Below are 19,967 nucleotides of genomic sequence, written 5' to 3'. Positions count from 1 at the left end.
AACTTTGAATAAAGTGTGTTTAGTAGGTTTTCCTTTTGTCTCATCCTAATTGCCCCTCCCCACTACTCTTGATCTTCCTGTATAACCTCTCTGTTCAGTATCCTTTTCTTTCTCAGAACTTCTGTGTCTTTTATTCCAAATCCTGTCCTTTCTGACTACCTAGTTTTACCTCTATTGGTCATTACTCACATATATAGCCACAATACACATGAATGCACTATAGGCTGGGATAAACACACGAGAGAGAACAAAAACCCTCAGCATTACTATGTATGTTTATGTGGTGCCGAAAATAATCATATCCATAAAATTAAAGTAAAAATAAATACCTAATTTGAATAGAGAAAGTTCACAGTAGGGGCCAATCAGTAAAGAAATGTCTTCCAAAGATGCCTATTAAATTAATAAGATGTGGCAAAGGACAGTGTCACATTAGCTGTCCTATGCGTGTGAACTACCAACAAATCTGATAACTGCATCTTCCACCTTGAGTTTCTCCAAATGCATCCTGGCCACCTGAGTGTCCACAGTTCTAAATCCTTCTCTGGTGAGTCCATTGCTGTCTGTCTGAGCTACTCCATTCAGAGCTACGTCTATCAAGGGGAGATTTTGGCAGGTTGTCTAAGTGACACCGAGTTGGTCTGGTGAACCACTCTGCATGGAACCAGTAACAGGTGAACCACTCTGCATGGCAACCGGTAACACAGAGGAAGCCCATCAAGCATAGTGCTTGTCAGAATGGAGATTCAGATTGAATTCTCCAACATGAAGTCACTGAAATGTTTTCTGGGGTTCCAACTATACATCCAATATATTTATTTTATCTAGGTTGAGAAACTAGATGGAGAAAACATATCTTACTCGATTTGAAATATCGTGTCAGTTTGGCTCTTTTTGGTTCTTATTTTGAAATATTTGTACAGATGGCTCAGAGTGACCAAGGCTGTTTCTACTCTAAGTAAAACAGTATCCGTTCAGTGGGTTTTAGATGTTAAGATCCTAGATTAAACATCCTGGATGTTGAGCAGTCCTGGATTAAAGCTCAACTAAGAAAATCTATGACAAAAAGTGAAGGAAAGGCCACAGTCTAAGAAAGGAAGGAGATGAAGGCTGAGAAGCTGTGGACCTGTAGTATTGCTAATAGCACCTCTCACCTCTGAGCAGAAATTCAGTGCTGGGAGCAGATGTTCATGAACACCAGTCTGAGCTGTGCTTACCGAAACAAACTACAGATGCCTCTTCTCAGCCTCAGAAAGATTCTCCAAGAGACAAGACTGAGATGTTTATAGTGTGAGCATATTTGCCGGTCGTAGTAAGCCAGCTAACATACATGTAACCTGATGATTCACTCTGCTGCTTTAGGAAAGAGATGATAGACACACATATACACACATATACATACATATGCACATGTGCACATACAAGCCTAACCATATATATTTGCAATCTATCAAAACTATTATTTTTAAATTTTAAGTGTAGAAATAAATGCTGTGTTAAATCATAATAAACATAATCTTTGGGAAGCTATGATTAATCATTGGATGCAGATCCAATAATCTATACCATATTTAAGTAACTCTAAATCAGTGAATCAATCTATTTATTTATTTGTCCTTGAGCACTTTTGGGTATGGTTGAAAAAAAAAACCAAATAATTAAAAATATAAACAAGGGCAGTCATATGGAGCCAGAATCTCAGACAACTCTTGAAAACACCATCTGCCTCTACTCTGGATGGAATATGTATGCAGCCACCGAGGAGATGAGTCAATCTTACCAAGGAGAGGCGACTTCCTCCAGTAACCATCTCTTACTTCAATGTAGTCATACCAGCACAAACTACTCTTGTACAGGTCCATTGTGGTAAAATTTAAGACAATCTGCAAAACACAGAGAGTAAAAGTGACTTTTAGTCCACAGTTACTTGATTCCAGGAGAACGCACAGGTAATAAAAATAGACTCCTCCCCCTTCTTTCCTATATTCACAGCAACATTGTCAGTTGCAATTAAAATCTTGTAACCACATTCCTTATTCAAATCTTTTATAGTAAAAAGTTTTTTAATTGTTTTTATTGCTCTATACATTTTTCTCTGCTCCATTCCCTTTCTTCTCCCTTCTCCCATGGACCCCCAACACTCCCAATTTACTCAGGAGACTTTGTCTTTTTCTCCCTCCTATTTGCATCTATGTATGTCTCTCTTGGGTCCCCTTTGTTGTCTAGGTTCTCTGGGCTTGTTATCTGTAGGGCTGGTTTTTCTTTGCTTTATGTCTAAAGGCCACTTATGAGTGAGTACATATTGCACTTGTCTCTCTGGGTCTGGGTTAACGGCACCCAATATGTTTTTTTTTTTCTAGATCCATCCATTTGCCTGCAAATTTCAAAGTGTCAACTATTTTCTAGCACTGAATAGTACTCCATGTGTAATATACCACATCTTCTTTAAACATTCTTTGGTTGAAGGGCCTCTAGGTGTTTCCAGGTACTAGCTATTACAAATAATGCATGGTTTACATGTGTGTGTGTGTGTGTGTGGTGTGTGTGTGTGTGTGTGTACTCACATGTATAAGTGCATGTAAGTGTGTGGGTGGTTGCATGTGTAGAGCCTATGTGTAAGAAATCAGAGGACAACCTCAAGTGTCAGTCTTTGGACTCTTCTGCCTTTTCTTGGAGAAAAGGATTCTGATTGGCCTGGAACTTTGCCAAGTAGGTAGGCTGAATGAAAGAAGCATCTGCCCCGGTCTCTCATGGCTACATCTTGCTGGGACTGCATGTGTGATAGTTTTGTCTGACAGCACACTCAGTTGTGTAGTCCTAGAGGTCCAAACTCGAGTACTTTAACAAGGAACCATCTCCCAGCTGCATTTAAATCAATACTTAATAATAGCAACTGCAACTCGATGTTAATCAATGGGAATAGGAAGCATTTTAGCAATTAACACAAAATCGATGTCAATTTGAGCAGTCCTAAAACAAATAGAAACATTTGTTCAAAAAAACTATATTTGAATTTTTCCTAAGATAAATTACTTGAACCATGAATAATTTCAGATTTTCCACAAACGATCTCTTTTAATAATTTATTGTCAAAGACAACGATCAGACACTATAATTAATGTTAAAAATAAACACCATGTGTTATATTCCCAGAACATAATAGCTTTGTGTGTGTTGAAAATGTTTAAGTAAAACAGCCCCAGTATTCATATTTATCCCTCTGAGAGTAATTAAAGGCAGATGGTACTTCAGTTCTCCAGATGCAAGAATACACATGCAAAGGTTTCTGAGCCAGGTGACTTTGTGCATGACCCCTTATTCTCTTTGATTAGAATGATACTGCTTTTTAATAAAGGTAATTTGAGAACAATTCCTGAAAAGATGATTTTTCTTATGGATGTATAAGAGACTTCACTTTCAAATCATTAACTTATTTATTTTGCTTCATTATATGAAAATGCAGAATGGAATTAACAGAGGAGTCAAGTTCTTCGATGATGCCAAATTCACTTGGAAATCATTTTATAATTGTCAAAAGCTCATTTCAACCCTCTTGTACTTTAACTATATCTAATTAGTTAAAGAGTTATAATATTTTGTTCTTTAGAAACTGAAACAGATGTTAGCCAAAGCAATAAATTATGAATATTTGAAATGGTCTTATTCAGCCAAAGCAATAGATTATAAATAGTTGAAATATCTTATTCTAAAATTATGGTCTGTAACAATATTCAAAGAAACCTTTTAGTGATAGTGGAAAAGCTGGATACAAGAAAATGTGAGAAGACAAGGAGGAATGAAGAGAGAGAGAGGAGAGAGAGAGAGAGAGTAACTTTCCTGCACTATATTCCATAACAGCCTGCAACTCTGGTGAAAATATATGTTCCTTCCTTTTCTTATTTTCTTATTAATATTAATATTTCATATGTCTGTTGTATTGTAATGAGAGGAGAGCTGGAAAGGGTGTGGATTTTGGTGGGTGTGGAAGTGGGTAGCACCAGAGAGCTGTGGGGAAGGAAACTGTGATCAGAGTGCTTTGTATGAAAAACAATCTATCTGTTTTCACCTAAAAACAAGTAAATATTAACAATGATCAATAACACTAATCAGTCACGAAATTTAAATTGAAACCACAGTGAGTACTACTTCATACCTACTGGAATAAATATTTGAGAAAAAGACAAGAAGGTGAAGAGAATAGGTATGAATTGACAGAAGGAAAATCTGTGCATGCTGATGGGAATGGGGATTGTCCACAACCATTATGGAAAGCAAGGAAACAATTTAAGAATTGAAATTTGAACAGCACGAAATTATCTAAAAAATCCTACTTCTGTATATCCAAAGGCAACAAAAACCACTGTTTTAGAGAAAAAGAAGGAAAGAAAAGAAAGGAAGAAATTTGTTCACTGAGCTGCAGAACAGCACAGAGGATACGAACTTGCAGCAAGAACGTGAGTGCTGAAGTTGGGGCCTCTGGCGCCCACTTAAAAATGCCAGGCAGCCATGGCAGCCCACCTGTCATCCTAGAATTTCTGGGATGCAAAGATATGGAACATTTTGACCAGTTATCTAGAAAACCCAACTGGTAAGCTGGAGAACAATGGAAGAAGACACCTAACATTAACCTTTGACTTTCACATACATATACACATGTGCATATGCGCTTACCTGTTCTCACATACATGTGAACATACATGCAAACACCCATAGACATCTCACACATACAAAAATAAAGAGTAAACACTACTTATCATAAAACCCATACTGGGCTCACACCTTTGCAGTGTGAAGAGTCAACGTCCCTTGAAATAAACCTATACGTCTTACTTAAGTCTAGGTATCATAATGATCGCTAATGAAATTTTACTTCAAAGTTGGTTTTCAGTGTCTACATTATTTATTGTGTCATTATTGTTTATTAAACAATAAAAATCTCCCCAAATTTTTTATTCAGTAAAAAATGCATTTCAAGTTGATAATCATTTTCTGGCATAACTTGGTTTTAATAAACTCATTCCTCTGTTTTTAATCTTCCTAGTTTGCACTCCCCCCTTTCCTCCAGTTTTCTTCTCCTTTAATCAGTTTTATTATCCCAATATTTAGAAAAAAATGTTCTGAAAATTTTCCACAAAATGTTCAAGAGCAAGTTCTGATCATTCTTTTCTTTCTCTCTCAACCACCTTTCATATTTGATTATAAAACACTATACTTCTGAATTATTTATTCCAACTTCCAAAAGGTGTGTATTTCTGCACCAACATAACTTTGGACTATTCTTCAGAAACAGTTGGGAGAGTAGTTTCTAGATTTTTCACCTTAATTTAATGTTTTATTTGTGCCTACTAAAAAAATGAGAGGGGAGCAATAATGTCAATTTGCAATTATACTCTCCTGACAAGCAGTTCAAACAGGATCACGTGAGAACTCCTTTATGAGAGCAGACACGGCAGAAGTAGAGTAAGACACAAAGGAGATAAACTGAGGTTCCTGTGTGGCCTCTCGTAATTTAAAGAGGAAATTTTATGAAATCAGCTAAATTAGAAATGCGCTCATCCTCAGCCTTCACTCTAAAACTGAAAATAATGTGCCTGGACCACTAACAAACAGTTATTATTATGTGAAATCTTACTGTTCTCTCTGCTCCCATTCACAACACACATACACACACACACACACACATCAAACAAGAGAAGAGAGAGAAAGGAGAGACAGCGACAAGAGACAGAATGACATGAACAGAGACGAGGACAGAGAGAGAGAGAGAGAGAGAGAGAGAGAGAGAGAGAGAGAGAGAGAGAGAGAGAGAGAGAGAGAGAGGGAGGGAGGGAGAGAGAGCTGGCTGGGCAGGGGATAATTCTGAACAGAAGAGTTTCCTATCTTGTTTTTAATCTTCTAGTTTAAGCGCCAAGCACCGTGGAGGAACAAAACCGGCCTGACACTAATATGAAACATAGAATCCTTTAGAAGTAGAAAATGTAATAAAGATAGGTTTTCTCCAATCAAATCTTAGGGCTCTGACTATAGAAGTAATATCTGGGCCTTTGCCTAATGTTGCTAGAAAAATCCATGGTTGAGTTACAAATCCAAGGCATTTAGTAAATACTGGTTTGTTTCGTATTGTACTAGTTTATGTAAACATATTGCATCTTTCAAAGAATGATAACTGAATGCTGAATTACAATAACTATTTCACTCCTGATGGTAATAAGCATCAATTTGAAATTAACCACAGCTTCTTCCGAACATAGAAGAGAGGAAGAGAGCCAGAGGAAGTTCTCAGGGTTCCTGGTCTATGAGGAGTTTCAGTTGCAAAGTTAAAGTGATCCCATTGCAGCCGAGTTTTCTCATTAAAAACTCTGACAGCACTGTGGAGAGGACTTGCCTTGTCTTACTGTGTTTTCTGTCACATTTGGTTGTTGTCTCTTAAAGGCCTGTTCATTTCGAAAAAGGAGATGGAGAGGGAGTGGATCCAGAGGTGAGTGGAGGTGGTGGGGAGCTGGAAGGAGTGGTGGGGTGGCAAACTGTGATTGGGACTGTATGGAAGAAGAATCTATTTTCAATAAAATAAAAAGAAATGAAGTATAAATAAAGAAAAAGCATCAATTCATTTGTCATAGGCCCAACTATGCTGTGAAACAATTAAATATTTTAATTTTAATTTTTTATAAGAAAACCAACTAATAATTATACTGAGGGGTGAAAAAGAACCTAAGAATGGATAAGAGATCTTGGGATCTTCACTTAAATCTCTGCCATACAATTTAGGGGATTCCGGGCATTCAGACTTTCTGTAAAGGTCAACTAAATGGCAGATGAGGGAAAGGATTAGGGATTGGGTTATTAAAAACAATTCTTCTTAAAATTGTATAATAGTATTTGGATTTTTAATTTTTGATTTGATGTTGCCTGATATTAACTATGTTTTTTCACACCTCTCTTTCACCCCATCTCCACTTCTTTGTCCAGCTAATTGACAGCTTCTTCATACTGTGAAATCGCTAGAAATGCTGCCTTCTCCTCAAGCTTCTATGTGGAAAAGTATTGCTCTTTGTTTCCTAGATGGAAGCGTAGCTTCAGAATATAGTGTTCTTGCTTTCCAGTGGTTTCTGTGCTCTGTGGACACATCAATTTTAGTAAAGCCTGCCTACCATCAGTTCATGAACGTCAGAGGTTCAAGATCTCTGATGCCCCTACATTGACTCATATTTATGATCTCAAACACGTTTATTCCTAACTAAAGACATACTGGTTATTAGTGACTTCTGTGCCCTGAGAAAGTTCCCCCAGTGTTAGCATCCATCCTCAAAGTGCACAAGTCTGCCTGGATTCCTCTTACCCCATCCCCATCCCTTGAGATTCTCCTCATCTCTGTCTTTATTATAAACTAGCCTCGACTCAGTCAACCTTCAGACCTCCAATGAGATCTAATTGCTACTATACTCCCACCATAAATTTTATTTGCTTTCAAAATTTGGCAATGGTATTACTGGGTTACAAGATTGAAAAGTTATTGACAGCAAATTTTATTTTACTTATCACAATATAGATCTACTCGAATAGAATCAGAGATGAATGTATATAGAGTTGATAAACTTACATGTTATCTTTGGCATATAATTGGTAGATTTTGAATCATTGTAATGGGATAAAGCATAATGGATGGTTAAAAATAAAAGTTTGCAAAAGGAGAACACTCGAATGGCAGCTTGAAATGGGATATACAGAAAGAGGAGACTATTCAAAATCTTTTTGATACATAAGCAATTTGCCCTTGTTTAAAGGTCAATCATTGTAGTAACAGACAGATCAATACTGCCTTCTGCCTGGTCACCACAGCTAAATTCTGAACTGTGCATGCTTAACTCTTAAAACACCAAGAATCAACTTAGCTTGAATGGGGATCTTTTTACCCTGAGACACTGGATCCTTAGAACTGAGTTATGAGCTGAAAGTCTTTGGTTTTCCTTTTTCTTTTTCTTTTTTCTTTTTTCTTTTTTTTTTTTTTTTTTTTTTTTTTTTGGTTTTTCGAGACAGGGTTTCTCTGCACCAGTCTTTGGTTTTGATTGTGGAAAATGTGGATAAAATCCAACTTGCCATCCTCCCTACTCTAAGTGTATAGTCCTATATATTTGTGGGTCTTCATTTCTTTCATAATTATGACCTTATCTTAAAATGAGTATTTCCCTTGTACAAATAATGTGTATGTGATGTGGGAAATCAAAACAACAAAATGAAATATATTGATGGGCTAGTTCCTCATTGAAAATGCCCAACAGTTTGACAGACATCCATCTGTAAGTTTGACCGGTAATACATGAGATTTAAAAGCTTAATCATTTAGGTATATGATGCTTAACTGGCAATTTCATTGTCTCATTAAATTATAAATGTTTTCTGCAAATTCATGTTTGTTTTCTTTATTCATTTCCAAGTTTTCGCTATCAGAATGCACATGGAGGCAACATTCCAAGACTGCTGTTACTGATAATGTAGTTATTGCATCTTTTAGAAGTTGCCAAATACCCATAGAGATTACTTCACCTTCTTATTCCTAGACTGTGAACCCTGTTGATAACATAATTTTCTTCTATCTGTGAAGCTTTGAGAGATGAGGTGCAAGACATCACCATGGGTTCAAAGTGCCTCTCCCTCAAACAGTGAAAGCCAATGATTTCAGTTGGTAATGAACAGATCTTTGCACGTGTAACTCTGACGGTTTCTGCTGCTTCTGTTATCTTTACTGAGGGCTTTTAACAACTTTGGTGCCTGAATAACACTATCATTCTCTTGAGCTTCTGGGCTGTAAGCATCCATTTTAATTTGTATTTGCATTTTAAAGCTTATACAGATAATTTTTACATTTTTTTAAATTCTAATTCAAATGCTTGTTACAATTCTTTGAGTTTAAAGAGTCATATTTTCTTCAAAAGAATAATATATATTATATAAATTCTAACATCTTATACATTGTTTTAATTTTTTTCTTGTTTGACTGAACAAAACAGCTGTCGGCACATTCTTGTAAATTACTTCATGATTATTGTCAGAAAAAAATATTTTTGCAATTTATTTAAATATTTTTTATAATATGACTATATGAGAAGTTGCCAATGCCATCAGGCATAACTTTGGCCTTTTTGGTAGTCCATTGATATAAGAAGCTCTTTTGACAATAATACACACACACGCTCCAGATTCCTGCATCTTCCTCATGCTGGTCTACTAGAATCAACATCATTTACTCAGAATCATTAACATTTTGGCCATTGTTGCCTTTCTCATGCCAACACTTCACACCTTAAATAACCTTGATCTTGTTAGCTACAAAAAATCTATTGGAAAACTTGTTTGGGACTTCTACTACATTTTTGCATGAATTTGGAGAAAACTGTATAGAACCCTTAAGTGCTTCCATTCTTGAAAACACTGTACCAGTCTGTCTATTTGAGTTGCTTAGCAAATCTAACTGTTTCTAAATTTCATTACGTATTAATAACATTTTTTATTTGAAACACCTCTGGAGTTCTGCTTTAAATATTGCCTCATCTTTTACATTTTTCTTTAACATGAGAAAAAACTTAGGTTATGAGAAATACTCAAAAGAGGACAGATGAAATGTGAAATAGTCCGAGTTAACTGGAAAGTGAGAGTCATGCTGAGAGGGGAGTGCATGTTATTTAAATCGAATCTTGGTAAAGAAAATAAGGCCTGGGAGAATAAAGGCAAATCAAATAACAGAATATGGATTATAACCCAAAAACCCTCAAAGCTGTGGAGGGAAAGAAATAAAATGCATATATAAGAAAAAAACAAAAAAGAAAAAGCAAAATGGGAGAACACACATGTGCAGATAAGATATGTAATAAAAATCACAACAATTATAACTTATTAAAATTGCCTCTATGGGAAAAAGTCATCATGCTGAGTTTATATGATGATTGACTACATAAAACAGGACTTGTGTATAAGAACAATTAGTCGAAAGAAAGTGTAGGTTATTGGTATCAGACCAAAGGGCTTTAAAATTCTATTTATTTGTTTGTTTGTTTACTTCTTTATTTGGGTTTTGAGATAGGGTCTCTCTATATAACCTGGACTGTCTTTTAACTCACTATGTAGACCAGGTTGGCATTGTACTCTGCTTCCAAATGCTTGGATTAAAGGTATACCCCATCATGCCTGGCTTTAAACAGAGTTTTACACTGAATCCTAACTAGAGATATAAATCACCTATATAGTAAAATCAGATAAATCTATCATAAAGATACAATATTCAAAGCATGCAATAGTCTACATATATGTACAATAACATGGCCTAATTTTTTTAAAGAATAAAACAAGATTACTTCACTTGAAGAAAACCAAAATATAAAACTTTAAAGTGCGATTAGGACAATTACAAAACAATTATAAATACTGGCACATCTGTATTATCAAATAGGCTGCAAACAACAGAAGAGAATGTTAGCCATATGATTTAAAAGACAAATGAAACAAACTGCTTGCATGCAGCATTGGACAAAATGTGTTTTTAAAGCAGAGATTATTCTTTACAAATATTGGTCTTGATGACAGTCACACCAGCCAGAAACTATTTCACTGAATGAGGATTAAAAGAGAAATCAATAAGAAAAGAATGCTGACATCACATTGTATAATTAGAAAATAAATAGTGCTTTAAAATTTTAGGTTTGAAAAGAACCATGAGACAAAATTATTTTATCATAATAATAACCAAAATATGAGGTTATTGGTTGCTGGAATTAAGATGAAGTAGACTTGAGAGACACTACAGTCTCCTTTATTTGTATTGAATAAAATATTCTCAAAATGACTGATATAAACATCAGTTCAGAAGGTATAAAATCATATATCATAAGAAAATAATCATACAAGGTCAGAAAATAAATTAATATTCTTCATTGGCCACTTGCAACAATTTAATGTATTGACCAGTTATCATAAATAATATAAAGAAAAATAAGATAAAAGATATTACATTTGCTGGTTTCTACTGAATGTTCTCAGAAAATAGATTTATTGGTAATCAGATAAGATTAGTGAATCAGTTTTGAATACTAATGAGACGAGGTCTTTCAATAGGATTTGAGGGGGAAAATGCCAGTTATTTATTATTGTTATTTGATGAGTTTTATTACTATTGATCCAAATCTTTTCAAATTCAACAAGACATTTTTTTAAAAATATGGTCAGTTTGATGATTCAGACATATGACTGCAGCATTTGAGAGGCAGAGTCAAAAGGATTACCGTGATGTCAAGGCTAGCCTCTGCTACACAGTGAATGCCAGGCCAGCTAAAGCTACTTGACAAAACTATCCCACAAAGTTACAAAGAAAATAGTTAAAACTATGGTGTTTATAACATAGAATGGGGCTTATTTAAATAAACTACACAGAAAGTAAATTGAGAAATGTTTAAATTTATTGCAACATGCATGTAATTATTAAAGTACAAATAAACATATAAATTATGAAGGCATTCATGTAATCAGACAGTAACTTTTTTCGAGTAAAAATTGTTTTTGTTTTTGTTTTTCTGGGTCTATCAAAAGACCCTGGACAGCTCCATATCTGTGCCATTCCTTACAACTGCAGAACATCCTTAGAAAGAGACAAAGTGCAGCAGTGTTACGTGAATCCTAATGGGATGTTTAAGTAGTTCCATGTGAATTAGGGGGTCAAATTCAAACAAAAATTTGTAGAAACTAAATATTAACATGAATATATATCTGTTCATATTAATTATTGTGACATTAATTATAATTACAATTACAGCCATTATTATCACAATTACAGGAATGAAGTTTGCTTTTAACAGAGAATCCAGGAATCAATAGGTTCAGCAACTCCATTTCTTACCTATTTTTAATTTGATACCCTAACAAAACTAATATAACAAAGAATACTTTTCTTTTTAAATTTTTCCATATTTATTTTCATTCTTTTGCCTTAAGTATGCATGCTATAATTTCCCAAGAACAATATTTGTAAAGAAGTGTAAGTAAACTACAATTTTGAATTTTTACCCATCTGAAAAGGAATAATTTTTAAATTTCCTTAATAAGAATGGAATTTATAATAATAACTGGGAAGTATCTTCTCTTATTTCTTTGTTTCAGGCTTATTGTTGTTTTAAAATCATTAATAGAATTATTCTTTGGGTCAAATTCACATATAGCAGGTTGTATCCATACAGTCCATATAGACACACAAGTATAGACACACACACAGAGAAGTATCTGAAATTTGCTTTAGTAACTCGAGTGGGATTTTTTTTTTTTTGCCCCTAATTCCAGGTGACTTGGGGAAATAGGACTCCCTTTCTTCACTGTCTAATATTGACGTAAATGTTTTCCTTCCATGTAGATAGGATATTTTCCTTATCTGTCCTATAAAAATAATTATTAAGAGGTTCTCACAGATGAAGGTCATTCGAACCTGAGCTTTCTTTGTTTAAAAAAATAGAGTTTATAAAGCAATTATATTTACACAATTTAAGTATGGACATGATGTTCAAAATATACATGTATGCTAACTTGAACACATTTAAATACAGGAATTTAACTGTCATAGTTTTCGAGTCAATTTCATTGTCTCTGATTATATGATTCATACACTATCAACCATTCTAAAGCATTCAATATATTTTAAATTAAGGTTTTCCAAACTTCAAATCTGAGCCATTTCCATTTTAACTAAATATTTGAAGAATGAAGCAAAAATAAAACCAGGCTTAATAATGCAATACCAGTTGTAATCCCTGCTGTGTGACAGGCCGAGGAAGAGGGATTAAAAATTAAAAGCCAGCGTGGGCTACAGAGGAAGTTTAAAGACAGTCTGGGCAGCTTGCAAAGACCCACCTCAAAATCAAAAATGAAGGGAAGCTAGAGCTGCGCCTCATTGCTAAAGTGTGTACCAAAGACTTTTGAGGCTCTGGGTTCAATCGTCAGCATAGCAAATTAATAATAATAATAATAAGCCGTGCAGTGGTGGCGCACGCCTTTAATCCCAGCACTCGGGAGGCAGAGGCAGGCGGATCTCTGTGAGTTCGAGGCCAGCCTGGTCTACAAGAGCTAGGTCCAGGACAGGCTCTAAAAAAGCTGCAGAGAAACCCTGTCTTGAAAAACCAAAAAAAAAAAAAAGAAAATAATAATAATAATAATAATAATAATAATCAATAACAGTTAATAAACAATAAGCAAAATATAGTTTAAAACTTGTGAAATGGTTTACTTAGAGGAGACTGAAGGGGAACTCCTGAGGGTATCAGCTACCTTTTCTCCTGGCGTCACAGATACTCTCCAGATGCAGTGTGTATAAGAAGGGTAGCCATTTGGGAATCCTGGGGAGGAAAGGTTGCCACTGGACTCTTGTAGGGTTTCTCCACATGCTGAAGGAAAAAAAAAAAGGCATGAAATTATTTGCCAATCATTATGGAAGCCATGAACATAATAAATAGAGTATTAGATAATAACATATATTTTTATTTCTTTTCTTTTTCTTTCTTATTTTCTTTCTGTAAGAGTGCTGACCTCTACATATCTTCAAGCTGCAGCCTCCTGAGTCCTGAGACTTCAGGAATGCATCACCCAAACTGACTACCCTTAAAATGATTTGCTTTTTATGTCTCTCTTAGAGAACTTCAGAAGGCTTACTGGTGTCACTAAAACAAGACTAGAGGTGATAAATAATTTAGCACATATAATGTTGCCTTCATGAGAACACATCTCATTCATTCTTAGAGCAGACAATTTCAAGGACATCTATATTTATTCAGGCTAGAGAAGACCTACTTCTGCATTCCTGCAACCTCAAGAAACTTTCCTTTTTTCCCACCAATATAATCAATGTGAATGAAGTCTATATTTAACAGTGAAGTGTAGCAAATTTAAATGGTAATTTCATTGTAAAATTCTTATTTAAAATTTGAAATTTAAAAGGTGAAGTTTCTCTGAATTCCCTCTCTGCTTCTCTATCATTTGTGTATAGGAGGGCTACTGATTTTTTTGAGTTGATCTTGTAGCCTGCCACTTCACTGAAGGTGTTTATCAGCTATAGGAGTTCTTTGGTAGAGGTTTGGGGGTCACTAATGTACACTATCATATCATCTGCAAATAACGAAAGTTTGACTTCTTCCTTTCCGATTCGAATCCCTTTGATCCCCTGATGTTGTCTTATTGCTCTTGCTAGAACTTCAAGAACTATGTTGAAGACATATGGTGAGAGTGGACAGCCTTGTCGTGTTCCTGATTTAGTGGGATGGCTTTGAGTTTCTCTCCATTTAACTTAATATTATATAACTTGCTATATACTGCTTTTATTATATTTAGGTATGATCCTTGTACCCCTAACCTCTCCAAAACCTTTATCATAAAGGGGTGTTGAATTTTGTCAAATTCTTTTTCCACATATAATGAAATGATCATATGGTTTTTTCTTTCAGTTTATTTATATGATGGATTACATTGATAGATTTTCATATGTTGAACCAGCCCTGCATTTCTGGGATGAAGCCTACTTGATTGTAATGGATAATTTTTTTAATGTGTTCTTGGATTCTGTTTGCCAGTTGAATGTGTTTTATGAGAAAAATATATTTTTTCACTTTTTATAAAAAAATTCCATGAGAAATCAAAGCCTCTCTTAGATTGCATTTCCTACACTAAAATTAAAACAATAAAATATCTAATTTACAAATCTTTACAAACTATACTGTTCTTACTAAAATTAGATTTTCCTAAAGTAAAAACCAAAACATAACATAATTTTAAATCTACCACTCTATAAATTACAAACTGATTACAATGTAAGAAAAAAATGTAAAAGCTTTTCAACTGAAGCTTTACTCAGCATTTGAGATTATTTTTCAATAAACATCACTGTCTCTTGCTCACAGTCTCAACCTACCACACCCTTGATTGATTTATGCTCAAATATAGAAATCAAACTTTGGCTCACATCTGCAATCTCAGCTCTCTTGAGCCTGAGGCAGAAAAAGTACCTTGGATTGGAGGCCAGCCTAAGCTACAGAGTGACACCCTGTCTCAAAATAGCATCATTTAAAACCTGGTGGGTGGGGTGGGAAACAACAGTAAGAGATGGCACGATTTATTCAAATGCTTGTCCATTAACAGCAAACACAGGAATGACAGGGCAATTTTAATTCCAATCCTGTTACTTAGTAATCTTAAAATAACAGCAAATTTTAAAAGCTTTCAATCAGATTTCTTGCCCTTTAATACATATATGTTTCTAATTCAGATTTCATGTGGCTTTGTTACGGTCAAAGAAAATAGCATGACATTTTTTAATCCTGAAATACTTCCACCTTCAGTTATGAAGACTGAGGGATGTGAGCATGAATGTATAGGTGAAGATTACAACAACTGCCTCAGTAATAGTTGGGGAAATGAAAATAATGAAATATAATGAGATAAATTCTTGTTGTTGCTCGTAGTGCTGGAGCTTGAACCTGAGGCATTGTGTATAGACGGCAAACAGACAGATCCTAGCTTTTCTCTTTTTAAAACTTGTGGCCAGGCTGACCCAGAAAAGATTTGAACTTGCAATCCTCCTGTCTATGCATCTCAAGTAGTTAAGATTGAAAACCTGGACAAAATCTCCCAAGAGACAGTTTTTATGATCAGTCAGTATTATAAAAAAAATTCAACAGTAAAAGTAAAAATCTTTACCATATAGCCTACTCACATTTGAGTTAGATACTTCATGTACATCCTTCTTTAATATAAAGATTCCAATTTTATAATATAAAATGAAGTATTTTTGAGAAACTACAGCCTCATCTTTTTAATAATGAGGCTAAATTTATGATGTACTTCTTAATCATCTACAAATATTTGTCCTGTCAAATATCTAAAGTTCCCCACAAATATCAAAAATTCCCCCTCTCCAAATTTTGTAGGAATAAATTTATAGTTTTACTCGGGGTATGAAAGCATAAGTAAATGTATAATAAAAATATATTTAACAACTTAGGGTCCCTGAATGCATTACAGTTATCCATTTCAGTTTCCTTCAAACTTTGAATTTTGGATTTTTTTTTTATTTGAAATGTTTCTCAAAAACTGGTGATGGCTACATATATAGCTCAGTCAATAAAGTGCTTGCCTATAATTCTTGAAATCCTGTCCACATAACCAGGTGGGACACTACATGTATATAGTCCCAGAACATGGAGGAGGGAGGCAAGAGGATCAAAGCTTACATTATTCTTGGCTATGAACCAAGTTTAAGGTTGTCAACAAGAGACCATGTTTGTACTTATTCCTCCATGAGATTCCCTTTCCATGCAGTGTTACACAGATGCACACAAACACACACACACACACACACATACACACACACAAAATATATATTTCAGATTTTCTTTTCCTTGTCTTCAACATCTGGCACACTAGCTTTCACATATTGAATCTGGTTTATTCATTCATATCAATTGAGCACCTAATTTATAGCATGTTTTAATGTCAATGAGTTCCTGGGAGATCTTATAGTCTAGTGTGGGAAATAACAGATAAAGTAACAATTATGAAGGTAAGATATGAGGGAAATGATCAAACAATTGTTTTTGCAACTGTGGGGAAATGGAGAACAGGGGGCATTTGACTAGGAAGACATAAAGAGTGGAAATTTTCAATGTTCCAAATGAATTAAGATGTCAAAGCAAATGACATCATGATTCTAAGAGAAGAAGGAAATGGTGAGAGGCAACGCTGTAGAGCAATGCCTTTGAAGAGGCTGAAAAGAGAAACAGGACAAGTTTGGAAGATGATCACTTGAAAGGGAAGTTAAACTTTTCTTAAAGATGTGAGAAGATTTGCATTTTGAATGTCACTTGGACAGCATTGCTGGAATCAGAAGAGGCAAAGAGAATGGAGAATGAGGATAAGTCAACCGAAGACTGGCTACTATTAATGCAATGAGAGAGGTTCATACCCAGATGTGAGTGCACAGCTGCACACCGAGAAAGCAGGAATCCAAGAGCCAGATGACTATACAGAAACAGGGAAAGAAGGAAAGTGGGATCTCCCTAGCATTCTAGCTTGGGCTACGGGATGGGGTGTGCTACTGTTTACTGAATGAGGAAAAGTGTGCTGGGTAGAAGAATAAATGCACCCATGAAATAGCAGGAGAAAATGAATGAATGATAATCATAAGTTTTTCAATGTATTTTAGGCAATAATTGTGTGTGTGTGTGTGTGTAACTGTAATAACGGATTACAAGAAATATTTTCAATATATATTCCTTATTCCTATAAAATTAGATAACACTTATTTGAAGAAATTAACAACATATACACTGTGTATACTGTTTTAATATTTTAAGCTATTTTCTGTTTTCTTGAGGAGGAAGCAATGGTGTTTACAACAAGCTCACTAGAAACTCTTTTGGAAGAGGGTACAATTATCACAGACTATATAAGCCACAGCCTTGTGTATCCAAGCATCCAATTACTGTCTTTATTCACCAATACAATTTTAATAAAAGTAAGAATAAGGTAAACTCAGTAGGATTGTGCAGTTTGACACAGGTCTTGTGCTTTGTGATGCAAGAGCTGTAAAGAACATCTCACTTTTCATAGTGCCTTAAAAAGCCATGATAACTTTCTCATGGATCATGAGCTTGCATGAACAACTGATCTTACTGCATTAATCAACACTATCAGTATTGGTTCATTTATGGAGTTTTCCCTAGTGAACTCACAGGTGAAAGCTACATCTAATTATAATTCATAAGAATATAAATAACTGAAATAAGTAAGAATGAAAGGCTGATAACCAGAGTGTCATCAATTTTTCACCTATTCTTAATGATGTTTCTATAAATCTACTTTCAAATGCACCTCTCAGGTGATTCCAAGTGTGACACATACATGCAGGTTTTCTAGAGAAATAACCAAAGTAGTTTCATACAGAAAGTGCCCACTTTGGTTGATATTATTTATATAATATATCAATGTCACAGGACTAATGAGGTTTGCTCATGTGTTTCTGTCACACTGGTGTCATTGTCTTCTAAAAATCTTTGCTATGAAATTAGTGACAAACATAAAAATAAAGTAATTCTGGCCGGGCGGCGGTGGCGCAAGCCTTTAATCCCAGTACTCGGGAGGCAGAGGCAGGCGGATCTCTGTGAGTTCGAGACCAGCCTGGTCTACAAGAGCTAGTTCCAGGACAGGCTCCAAAGCTACAGAGAAACTCTGTCTCGAAAAACAAAAAAAAAGTAATTCTGTATACACATATGTAATGTCCATTTACACAGTTATCAATTTATTTCAGCATTAAGGATTAAGTCTAGGACCTTGACATATTATTATTCCTCTACCACTGGAATAATTCCCAACTTTCATCTTCTTTTAGATGGATGCCTCACCAAGCTACCCAAGCAGACATTGAACTCAACCTGTTGGCGAGATGCATTCTGAATTTATGATTCTCTTTTTTTATCCTCCTAATACCTGGCATGCCAGACCTGTGCTACAAGATATAACACATTTTAAAGTATATTTATTTAAATATGAATCTAACACAAGTATCATGAAATAAACTAATCAATGACATTAAGTAGAATGATTTTCAGCATATATGAGAATTAATAAGCAGATAGTTTATATTCAAAAACATTAAAGTTTATTTTAAATATTGAATCATTAAGATGCAAAGGTTTTAAGTACAGGTTTAAATTGTAACTATATAAATGTCTTAAACATTTAATAGGCCTAGAATTTAGGACAGCTATTTACAATAAAATTTTAAGAAACATTCTCAAAATTTTCCTCAAGAAAATTTGATTTCAACAAATAAAACCTCCTGTCTTAGAAAAGGTCTAATAGAATCTATTGTCTCAAATCAACAAATTAATGTCATCATCGATACTGAACTATAAACGTCCTAGTCATTCCCTGTGATTACTCAACTGATTCACTTTTTTCTTGCTTGTACTCTGGGTATATTTCTCTAGTTTTAATCTGTTCAAAGAGTCTATGCCATATGTCCATGAACACGTTTTTTACTTTTGAAAATGAACCAACGTGCATTCTCTTACTTCCTAGAAAGAAAGTATCCATGATCAACTCCATATGTCACGGCTGATTTAATATAGATAAATAAATAAATAAATAAATAACCCACAAATATTTAGTATATGTATAGTTCTTTAAGAAGTGTTATCCTATATTTTTGGTTGTGAGCCTAGCCTTTAACGGCTGAGCCATCTCTCCAGCCAGATGGATCATGCGACCAAACCCGTCTCTCTGAGTGTGGCCAACAGCGGGGGCTGACTGAGAAGCAAAGGACAATGGCTCTGGGCTCTGATTGTTCTTCATGGACGGGCTCTGTGGGAGCCTTCTCAGCTTGGTCGATCACCTTCCTGGACCTGGGGGGAGTTGGGAGGACCTTGGTCTTAGCATAGAGTGGGGAACCCTGATGGCTCCTTGGCCTTGAGAGGGAGGGAGGGGAGGTATGGGTGGAGGGGAGGGGAGGGAAGGGGGAGAAGGAGGGGAGAGAAAGGGGAGAAGGAGGGGAGGGAGGGGGGAGGAGAAGGGAAGGAGATGGAAATTTTTAAATATAAAAAAAAAATAAACCATGAGAAAAAAAAAAAAAAAAGAAGTGTTATCCTAAAATTTTGATTAATGTGTCTATAATATTCTCAGTTTTCTGAAAAATTTATTACTACCTCTGTGTCCAGTTATGAGCTTAATTATCAGTCCAAATTTCAGAAGTATATTTAAAAAAAAATTCCTACTGGGGTAAGAGAAGCTTCAGCAAACAATCTTATAAAAGCTTTTTGTTTGATAATGTCTGAGACTAAGCTGAGATATACTAGAGGTATATGCAATACAATGCTTTCCATTTGGATTACAGGGATTCTTTTCTTGTTTCATTAAGGCACTAATATGTATTATTCCTTTAGGACTTTTTT

At 35.0% G+C, this 19,967-nt stretch overlaps 1 protein-coding gene across 1 annotated transcript in view; it reads right to left on the bottom strand.

Moving 5' to 3' along the window:
* The window catches only part of Tll1 (tolloid like 1), a 174,534-nt gene that overhangs the window by 44,470 nt on the left and 110,097 nt on the right, over positions 1-19,967 (bottom strand). Inside the window, 2 exon segments of the mRNA XM_038327756.1 lie at positions 1,781-1,883; positions 13,300-13,415. Of these exon segments, the coding sequence (XP_038183684.1) occupies positions 1,781-1,883; positions 13,300-13,415 (219 nt within the window).

Source organism: Arvicola amphibius, chromosome 4, assembly GCF_903992535.2.
Source record: "Arvicola amphibius chromosome 4, mArvAmp1.2, whole genome shotgun sequence".
NCBI lineage: Eukaryota > Metazoa > Chordata > Mammalia > Rodentia > Cricetidae > Arvicola > Arvicola amphibius.
Note: the sequence above shows the minus strand (reverse complement) of the source record. Positions and strands in the feature narration are given on the sequence as shown.